At 42.2% G+C, this 10,739-nt stretch overlaps 1 protein-coding gene and 1 non-coding gene across 2 annotated transcripts; one reads left to right on the top strand and one right to left on the bottom strand.

Annotated features, from left to right (window-relative positions):
• Window positions 1-420: 420 nt before the first annotated feature.
• TBPL2 (TATA-box binding protein like 2) lies at window positions 421-10,375 on the bottom strand. The gene is made up of 7 exons (XM_074909356.1): window positions 10,327-10,375; window positions 6,957-7,368; window positions 5,887-5,974; window positions 5,128-5,219; window positions 4,086-4,253; window positions 2,463-2,557; window positions 421-777 (listed from the first exon to the last, which is right to left on the bottom strand). Exons 1-7 carry the CDS (start codon window positions 10,373-10,375, stop codon window positions 698-700), a joined length of 984 nt encoding a protein of 327 aa, XP_074765457.1. The 3' UTR covers window positions 421-697.
• TRNAG-UCC (transfer RNA glycine (anticodon UCC)) lies at window positions 10,206-10,277 on the top strand. Its single transcript has one exon. It is a non-coding gene; the product is annotated as a tRNA-Gly (tRNA).
• Window positions 10,376-10,739: the final 364 nt, after the last annotated feature.

The following is a 10,739-nucleotide window of genomic DNA, read 5'->3' as shown; positions in this document are numbered from 1 at the left end:
CTAACCAACATGTTTTTGTCTGGGCCAAGCAACAAACTCCCATTATCTGAGGGGACTTTGGTAATACAACTCAGTGGGTACCATTTTGTTAATTTGGTTAATTACCCCTCCACCCACAGACTTTATATTCCAGCACTGTCAGGGGCCTTGAACATCTCTGTAAAAGGAGTAACACCACCATTACACAGAAGAGTTTATCCAACCAGTAGGATCAGAGGGATTTGGTGTGTGTCCTTTACAATCAGTCTTCAAAACCCTGAAATCAACTCATGCTGGATTTTGTAAGGCACACTGTAGACAAAAATATATTTTGAGATTAAACATGAAAATACAACATTGCAGGAACTAGGTTTCAGTCCACTTAAATCTGAGTGTTTTGATAAATCTGGTTTGAGGTATAGTGTTGATTCACTTCTTCAACAGGGGAGAAGACATGGGTTTTCTATTACAAAACACTTTAAAATGTCACCTTAATATACGTTCTATTAAAAATACATTGATTTGGCAAATTTTTCAGCTTGAAAGAAGTGGTCAGAACAAGTGAATTACAAACAGCTAATCTGAAAGCAAAACAAACATTTCACAGACTATAGAAAGGCACCAGCACTTATAGCATTCAAAATAGTGTCATTTGCTTATTAATCCACACACAGTAGTACAAACACATGTATTATTCTTAGTTGCTTTATGGGCCATGTTATGATGCTTTCTTGAAACCTTTTAAAATGGGATAGATGCTCTCAAATGCCTCATAGATTTCAGAACGTTCTTTTGCTCCTAGAAAGACATTTAGGAAAAAATGTGTTAAGAATTAACTGAGTGCCGGGAATAACCAGAATGCAGTTCAATAAGATTACAAACCACAAAAACACAGGAGTTTAAAAGCAACTTACTATTAGTTTAAGGCAGAATTTCTATCATACTTCTGCCGCCTCACAAAGAACAATTTGTAGCTTGCTTTAAGACTAGACTAGTTTTGTTTAATCTGTGGAACCAAAACAGGAGCTAGCTACTCTTGACAGGTGCAAAACAATGGCTTTGGAAAAAAAAAAAAAGCAATTGGAATAACCATGGTATTATCTGCCTGTTGATAAGGTAAGTAAAGAAATTAAAGGTATTTATTCCAACATGGGAAGCTGATCCACAGTTTAAGAACTCCTCCAGTTCTGAGCAGCTTTTTTTTTTTTTTTAAATCTTTGTTAGGGCACCTGTGATTTCAAAGCCAGCCTTTTCTATCTTACTGCAAATCTTTAACACCAAGTCTTGTACACTGTATTGCAGTAGGCAGGAATGTTCCTTGGCAGTGACACTATCATGCTAGTGCAACAAACATTAGCTACAAAAATACTGCGTTTAAATGATTAAGTGCCAGTTGGGATGAATGTGTAAAACCTTTCCCTCAGAACACACTTGGATATGACTAATTCACCTACATTACAACTTTAAAAAGTAAAGTTATTTTCAAGTTACTGTTTTGATAAGGTAAAAAACCCTCACAGCTCAGCAAATTCAAGTTTTGTCATTGCAGTTGGGCCCAGCCTTCACAGACAAGGACTTAGCTTAGTCCTTCTGGGCCCACTGCACCTGTAAGGGTGTTGCAATTACAGTACCCAAAAATGCAAGTATCAGCAAAATGGAACTGGCCAGTATGATTTTACTGGACCCAGGAAGGTGTTGGTGGGACATTGGAGGGGAAAGCATTTAAGCTTTGTACTGATTGCCCCATTCTTCAGATAGCTGAGGCTCCTTCATGAGTTATGATTGTGAGAATCTCTGACTGAGGCAGGCACTCCTCTTTTGCCTTTCACACACCTCAAAGCTGTGTTGTGAATATCCATACAGCATTTGGGTCCTCTGGGAACAAGTACCATTTACCTTTCAGTACATCTGAATAAAAAGTATTTTCCTGAGCTTTACAAAAGTATGTGTTAGGAACGTGCACTCAGGAATTCAGCTTTTTTGACATGGGATTTGAGGTACAAATATCTGCTGAGCACACTTACTCAGCAAGGCTTTTGCCTCATGAGTGTTTTGCCAAACAGCCTGGGACAAGTTTTTCCATCTCCACCCTTTCCTCTCATAATCCCTACTAAATGTTTTTAGTGAAGTGCTTTAAGAAGTTTGCTTCCTGTCCAAGCAATTTTAAATTGCTTATTGTGATATTCCTATTTAAGTGACTGAGTAGTTACTAGCACATCAACATCCTGCTGGAATTCTGTACATTGACACATGGCATCACACTTTGAATAAAATGAAGATACTCAAGGTTAGCAACATGGAAATCTGAGACACTATACAAAGCAATATGATATTTTAGTGCAACAATACTGATGTTGTTATTTGCAGAAAACACAGATAAGCAGCAGTAGGCAAGATATTAGTTTAACTAATGTTCAGTTTAAAGACTTTCTCAGAGGATGTGGTAGCACTTGATTACAGATACACAGAGGGGGACCACTTACCCGTCAATACAACTTTTCCAGACACAAAGATAAGCAGCACTATCCTTGGTTTGACCATCCTATAAATAAGGCCAGGAAATAGTTCAGGTTCATAGCTGTTTCAAAGCAAGCAGGTGAGATTAGTAAAATGCAAATACTGTTTCAGTGTAATATGCATAAACTGATCGTTAATTATACTAACAATAGAGTAATTAAACCCACAGATTTTAGCTAGCTAACCAGAGAAAGGCAGGTCAGGTTTTAGATGTCTTCAAGAGAAACCTGGTAATCCCAGCTGGAGCTGGTAGGAGTTCTTCATGCTTACTTTTAAAGACTTCTGAGCCACTTCTGAATGTTTTTCCATAGCGTTGGAACAATTATTGTAATCTTCAAACAGTACTCAAATCCTTCCTAGTTTGCAAAGAGCCCTTATCAGGAAGCATCTTGTGCAACTAAGACAAGACAACAGCCAAGTGAATCTTAAATATATATTTAGTCCCCAGATTAAATGCAAAGTAAACGCAGTGCTAAAGACACAGCTGAATTTTGATTTTGTCAGTGCCAAAATCTTCATCCTTCCCTCAGTGATGGTAACAACCAGTTCTGAACAAACCAATCCTGAAGGCACAGCATGCCCATCGCTCAACTACAGGTTTACTTGAAATTGCTGGCTAATAGACATCCAGACAGAAAGAACCAAAGCAATATCCCAGAAACACTATACTTTCCATTCTGTATTTTGCAGCTGCTGTCTGGCTTCAGGTCTGAAGGTTAGAAACCTTATCCTTGCAGAGAGGCATCTGGTTTGACAGGAGTTAAGAGGCCTGCTTAGTATTAAAGGCTCACAGTGAGGCAAGGGCATAGACCAGGTTCAAGTAGCTTAAGAGCTGCTCCAATTAAACCTGAAGTGTTTAATCAAGACTTGTTATTTTCCTATTGATACGGTTCTGCAGTGACGAAAGATACCCACTAAGGTTTGATACTACTGCTCTTGGCAATAACAGGAGAATAGTAAAATTGTGATCACCAACACTGCTCAGATTAATGAAAACGGTGCACATTGCTGATGTGCAGCAACACCGAAGATTGTGTCAGCGATACTCATGGTCAAAGAAAGCTTTTACAAAACCAGAGTCTCTTTATTAACCAACTGGGCAAAAAACCCAGGAGCTTCTTGCGGTTCCTCAGCCCTTCATCTTAACCAGATCTAACGTGCATCCAATTTACCCCAGAGTGAACACTTGTCTAGTGCACACACAGTTGCAATGTTTCTAAAGCTGGTGTTTATGGTGTCCCTGCAAGGAGAAAGCAGTGAACAACACACAGGAAGGCAATTTAGAAGAGCCCTTCAGTGCTGAATTGTGTCAGTCAGGGTTTCAAAGCACTGGAAGCTTTACTGATAGCTGTAGTAGGTCATCCTGGCAATCACGATAAACCTTACTATCTTTATTGTAACACATGGCATCTACAGCCATTTCATGCTTGCTGAACCATGCTTACTCACTAAGAGACGTGTTTGATATTCAGTATCCAGTTAATTATTACTCTCTTTTGCCACGCTTGTACAGCCTCTGAATTTGAGTCTGCAGCTTACAAAGACACGGCTCCAAGTTGCACGGGGTTGTAACTCTGACTTCCACATACCTGCTGAACTGTTGGTGAGTGAGAACCAAGCCTTCCAGCCGGATGGGGAACATCACATCACAGCTCCCAACCATATTCTGTATCTTGAAGTCCAGGAACTTGGCAGGGAACCCAAGCTTCTGCACCACACGCGCATACTTCCTGGCTGCGAGCCGTGATTGCTCTTCACTGAAGGCAGAGCAGAAGGGGAAAGCAGCTTCTATTAGTACTTTCTTCTGCTCTCAAGATGGAAGTCAGTTTAGAGCCACCACCATTCTAATCTGTGCTCTGGGAAAAGGTATGCTACTGCTCAAAATAGCAAGCTTCTATCCCCAGAACCACTTCAGTGAGTTAAAAGGAACAAGGCGCTTTGTCATTCACTTTCCTGTGTTCAGTTTGAACACACTGGAGCACGTTGCACTGCCCAGGAGTTGCCCTCTTCAGAGGTTTCTTTCTCAGTTCCTTACAACAGCTTCTCAGAGCTGATCCAAGAGGTAGACTGCAGCCACCAGTACAATCATCTAGCTAGTTTGGGATGGTGGTAGGGGTTGGAGAAGATGTCTGTAAGTTAATGCGTTATCCCACTGACAGTTTAGGGACATAAAAAACCAAGGCATGATGAACTTGAGGAAAAGAGCTTCCAAGTACAAAAATAATCTTTGCTTTTCTCCAATTCCCATTTTCTCAAGAGGCAGATGTGTTGACTAGTGAACACAGACACTGAAGAGAGACTTGACAGACACAAGTTATGTCCTAACTCACTTTAAAGACAGTGAGAAATGCAAATAATCCCTTAACAATTCCTGGGCATTTTAGCAGCTTTTCTGCCAATGTCTGCTCAGCTCAATCTATATTCAGGGACAGAAGCACACAGTTCAGTAATTACTAAACTGCCATCATGAAGAAAGCTAGACATTTTTCAATACCTTTTTTCCTTGCAATTATGACAGCCCTTTGATAGATAATTTAAACAAGGTTTCCTGTCATTTTTCATCAGAATGTAGGCATAGCTGCAAGACCAGATGTTAAAGGGAAGGAAAAATGAAACAAAACAAAAATATACCTTTTTGCTCCTGTGCAGACCATTTTTCCTGAGCTGAAGATGAGGGCTGTTGTTCGTGGTTCCCTGATTCTCATGATTACAGCGGCAAACCTCTACAAATTTGAAGGGAGACCTCACACAGTGCAGCTGAAGGATTTAGCTGGTACTGTATTTCTGTTCATATTTTGTAGAATTTTCACTTTCAATGCTCAACACAGCATGCATCTACTTTGTAAAATTTATTTGATCACCCTGAAGTTATTTCCCATCCCTCTAGGAACAGGGGGCTTAAGACAGCAGTCACAGGACCACTGCCTTGTCCTTTACATTTTGTTGTGCAGTCTGGAGTCACTTACAGAAAGTCCATTATTCCCACTGTCTAGGCCACTTGCTCTAAGTATCATGTAATACTAGTTTGACTCCAGTAAAGAGTTTCAGGGCAGGTCTTTCCTCCCCCCACTGAGGGCTGCTTGAGCCATTTCAGCTGGAGGTAGATGGACACAGGTGGGAGGGTTAATCAATCTCCTTTAAATAGTTTAGGAACATCTCATTGCTGGGGATTTTTTCAAAGAAAAAAAAAAATCTCTGTGTGGTCTCCTGTATTTCTTTTCATTTCACAGGCCCAAGTTGCAGGTTTTTATGACTTTCTCTTGTGGATCAAGACAGTGCTATTTAGAAAAAGTACAAAGCTCATTTGTACTTTTGTTGAATTTGTATATTAGAATCCATCAGCACTGAGAAAGGGAACAGAGGGTAAAGCTTTGGGTCCTTAACATTTACCTTTGGGTTATACTCTGCATTTCTGGCACGCAGAGCTATGTTCTTCAGATCTAGTTTACAAGCCAAGTTTACAGTTGACACTATATTCCTGAGGAATGAGAGGAATTTTTTTAGTGCAAAACCAAACCACTGCAGAGCCAATCCACAACATTATTAGCTTAATGTGAAGTCACACTCCAATTAATAATTGCCATCAAATTATTTCCTGCCTACCTATTTCCCACTCTAGCATTAAGCTACTTTTGGCAAAACTTAAGTAATTCAATACCAAAATTACAGTTTCTGAGCTATAACAATGTATGAAAGTATTAGTCCCTGAATACTGAGTTTGTGTGTCTTTCAATAACTATATCACTGAAGTGTTATAGCTTTGAATTGAACCATTACTGAGTGTTTAGAGTTACTACAGCACTCAAGGTAGGTAAGGATATGTTTTTCTCTACAGGTATAAGCTAATCCACACTGGACAGGACCTTTTAATGAGGCCAGAATTTCTCACACTTCTTTTCATGCCCCTTTCCCTTGCTCAGTTCAGACTGTTTCTGCTCTCAGAAAAGCAGACTGACATCTTTAAGCCACTGGAGTCTGCTGTCATTCTTAACATTCTCCTTGCTGGAAGAAATCCTCCTTTTCAAGTATTTTTGTCTTTTCCTCCTGCAGACTGAAGTAACTAACAGTACATACTAGATATAAATAATTTCTACCAAAGACTTTTGCCCTCTTTCTCCCAGAAGAGACTTTTCCCCCTTCACAAACCAGAGGCATTTCAGATACTCACTCAGCATGTTTATCAAGTCCACTCTCCCCTGTTTTGCTAAGCTGCATATTGTTCAGTGCCATTTCCATTCTCATACTGTGCCCATCAGCACAGTATCCAGTTATCTTCTAATACTGTCAGTTCACTTGCTCCATATCTCCTCAGAGGAATAACCATCCCCCTAGTATTTTGAGGGGGCTTATTTAAGACCAAACCACACTTGCTACTTTCTCTAAGTCAGAGCAGTACGTTGCAGTTTAAGCCAAACTATGACTGTTACATATGCCAGATATTTAATAATACATAAACTTACTGTAACTGGGGAACTATGCCAGAGCTTTCTGATGCAGGTGTCACTGGGGTCATCGGAGCCATGGGTGTCAGAGGGGGACACGCACCAGATGCTTCAGGAGTTGCTTGAGTTGCATCTGGATAGGCCAAGCTGCTTTCATCCGTGAGGATACTGCTGTCCTCATTTGATGTTGACCCAACAAGATCTTTTTGCATTTCATGACCATCTTCAAGTAGATTTTGTTCTTTGTTATCTTGGGTAATATCTGGAAGAAAGCTGAGATCCACAGAGGAGAAGTCTGTAGGAAGCTCTTTGGGCTGATTAAATTGAGATCTGAACAACACATCTTCAGTTGTTTGAATTGGAAAGTCTACATCATAAGGGCTCATGGGAGTAAACAGCTGAGGACTAGTTGAGAGGTCATCCTTGAATTAAAAAAAGAGTATCATTAAGAACCTTGTGTTAAAACATTTACTTTAGTTGGGAGACTAAATTAAGATTAATTTTTGCTCATACATATTGTATCAAAGAAGAATCTTAAGATTTGAAGCGTGTCTGGATTTTTATATGCTGCTAGACAAGCAGACTTCTATAGCGGAGATACATTTTCCTGCCACACTTCAAAGGCAGCCTAGAGTACTCCTGTACCATCACAAACTGAGAATCAGTCTGTACCTGCAGCAGCGACTGGAGGTACAGTGCTGGCACTGTGCCCTTCACAGCCGTTGTTGTGCCTCAGTTATGCACAAAACCAACATAATTGCTCACGAGTTTTTCCAAGGAAGACAGCTGGCATTTTCTGGCTGGCTTCAACTCCCATTCAGTATATTACTATTTCCTCTCCGCGCTACCAGGGGACAGTGTTGCGTTGGATTTGTGCAACAGAGGGCAGCAGCTCACAGAATCACGAGCAGTTTATTCTTTCAGCTGCTGGAGGTCACCAGACTAATTTAAGTGCAGACAGAGTCAGCAAAGCCAGCATCCTTTCCCGGATCAAGCATACAACATATCTGCAAGTGAGTTCTTGCATACTAATGCCCTCCTTTATCAGCTGTTTATTATTGAAAGCTATTTAAAAGGCATCATAATATTGAGGAGGCAAGAGTTTAGGAAAGGATTTATTCCCTTCTCCGTTAGGGCATGAGCCTTTAGTTAGTGGAAGGCTTCTTCCAAGAAGGTGGTTTCTGCCAATACCCACAGCAGGTGACAGCTTGGACTAGATGATCCATACAAGAGGTTTTGTGTTCATTTAGGCTTTTTTGGGCTTGTGAGCCAAAAGGACTTGAAAAGTCCAAGCACAAATCAGAAGAAGGAACAGTGCACAAGACAGAGGCCCTCGAGTTGGCAGCAAGTGCCCGAGCTCCAGCAGGAACAGGGTTTCCAGATCAATGCTTTTCAGCCCTGAGCTAGTGCTGTTCTATGTGCTGTGCTAATCAGCTCGCTTAGCAACGCAGCCATGCACATGGGGAGATCTCTGCGCATACTTTGCAGTGTATTTGCCTGTAGACACTTGGAAAATTCTTATTAAGTGCAAATCCTCCCAGAAAACCCTTACTAGCTTGAATACAGGTGTAATCAGGTCGAGCTCTGAAAGCATCATCAACACCTAGGTTCAAAACTGTCTCTAAAACCAAGCCCCATATGAGATCAGTTAGGGCAGAGTGCTATCAAGTAAGACTAGGTACTCCTCAACCTCTCAGCTATTTGGGAAACTGGATCCAAGAGCACTGAGAATTAAGAGGTCAGATACCAATAGCAATATACTGTGGAATAACTAAAATCTGTTTTAAATAGATATTTTTCATGTTTGCCAGAGGGGAAGGAAGGCACAGTCTCTGCAAGACCTCCAGTGGACTGAGGCTTATCTATACAGGAGCTAATTAGGAAAGTTTTGTATGGACTGCGATGCAGAGAAAGCAGTACAAAAAAAGCCTCATCACTGCAAGCCTTGAGCACTACTCACACATCATACTAAGTGGCATCAGAGAACGTGATAAATATAACAGTCCAAAAAAACACCCCACAGTTTGTGGTATAGCTTAAAGAAAAGGAGCTGACTGAGAAAGGAGTGGTGTGTGAGGCTGGAAGTATTAAACAGCTGTAAAACAAGTTTAAAAAAAGTAAAGTGCATAGAGTAGGTAGGAACAGAAAGAAAATCTTCCTTTCTCAGCAGGTTTCCATATAACTGGTCTGGGAAAAAGCCCTTATAGGGTTAAGTGCTGGGGAGGATTGCTTTCTTGTTAGACAGATGCTCAGAGGCTGTGAAAGGGGGCACAAGACCATGTTTATATTGGGCTGGCTGCCAAGGGTTATTGCTATAGACTCTAGGTTAATTAACTTCACTTGAAGGCCCCATCAAGTGCATAGCTTTGGACATCTCCCAGCAGCTCCAGGAAGGAGATTTCACACATAGATCCTGTCTGAGATCACTAAGTTTGGGGCAGCTTGAGGGGAAAGAACCATTTTCACTTCCACTGCAGGAATCTCTGCAACCTAGGTACACATAAATCAAATCCAGCTGCTTTAAACAACAGCCTTGGATAGGTTTCATTTTTTTTCATCTGCAATGATATCTCACACATCTGTTATTATCAAGTATCCCAGCAAGTCTGAAATACAAAAAGCTCAGTAACATTTGCAAAACCCTGGTTATACCTCCCTACTTTATAGGGCCATATTCAGAGGGCTTTACTGACTGCTGGGAGGTCTCTGCATTTAAACAGCCTGTGTTAAAGCCCTTTTCTGAGCTGAAAAGTAGTTTACAACAGAATGCAAATAAAGAAGTCGTGTTCCCTGGGTGAAGATGATGCTCAGCTGTGGAGTCCAGCCCTCTCCTAGTCTTTCACCCTGTTACCTCTGCAGCCACCTCGCAGCTATTCCAAATACCAAAAAAAAAAAAAAATTCGCAAACATTTATCAACCAGCACAAAGAGATCTGAGCCTCCCACCCCGGCACACAGGTTGGTCCTTGCAAGCATCACCCCCCAGCAAGAGTTTAAACGCAGCAGCATTTTTCTTACAGCAGATGAGTGACCCACACACACACCACCCCCATCAGAGAGCCCCCCAAAGGGCTTCTCCATGCTCCCAGCAGCTCTGGACGGTTGTAGCTCGCTACTCCCCTATGTAAGGTTGGACTAACGGTGGCGGCTAGGCTGGCCCAGGCCAAGGAAGAGCCCCGCAGGGCAGCAGGGCCCGGCTGAGCCCGGCCCAGGCAGAGCGGAGGGATGAAGCCTCAGTTGAGATGCGGGCGCATTTGCTTCCAGCGCAGCGTTGGTGGTATAGTGGTGAGCATAGCTGCCTTCCAAGCAGTTGACCCGGGTTCGATTCCCGGCCAACGCAGCATGTTTATTCCTATTTTCATTTTTTTTCTCCCCTCCCCTACTTACCTGCCCGTCGCAGCGCTCCAGGTACTGCTCCAGCAACGAGCTGCCGTCCATGGGCGCAGCCGCCCGTCCGGGCCCCCCAACACCGCCCCCGGGCCCAGCTTTAAGCCCAAGGGATGGCACTGGGGGTAGGGAGAGGCACCCAGCGCAGCTGGTTTTAAATACACAGTCCCTCCCGTCTCTGATTTTTTCACCCCCATCAAGCAGCCTTTGAGCCTTTCACCTGCCCTTGACAGGGCTGCCCGCAAGGGCTTGCTCCACCGGGTGGAAGGGCTAAAAAATCTAGGTGCTTTCATGTGCTTTATATAAGCTTACAAAAACAACCTGCTCTTGAGCCTGATCCCGTCTGCAGGGCTGAAGATAAATGGGGGTCAGAGCTGCAGCTTAGATTTTACAAAGATAGTGTTTCGCTTGTGGC

Source organism: Athene noctua, chromosome 6, assembly GCF_965140245.1.
Source record: "Athene noctua chromosome 6, bAthNoc1.hap1.1, whole genome shotgun sequence".
Taxonomy (NCBI): Eukaryota; Metazoa; Chordata; class Aves; order Strigiformes; family Strigidae; genus Athene; species Athene noctua.
This window is presented reverse-complemented; position numbering and strand designations above follow the sequence as displayed.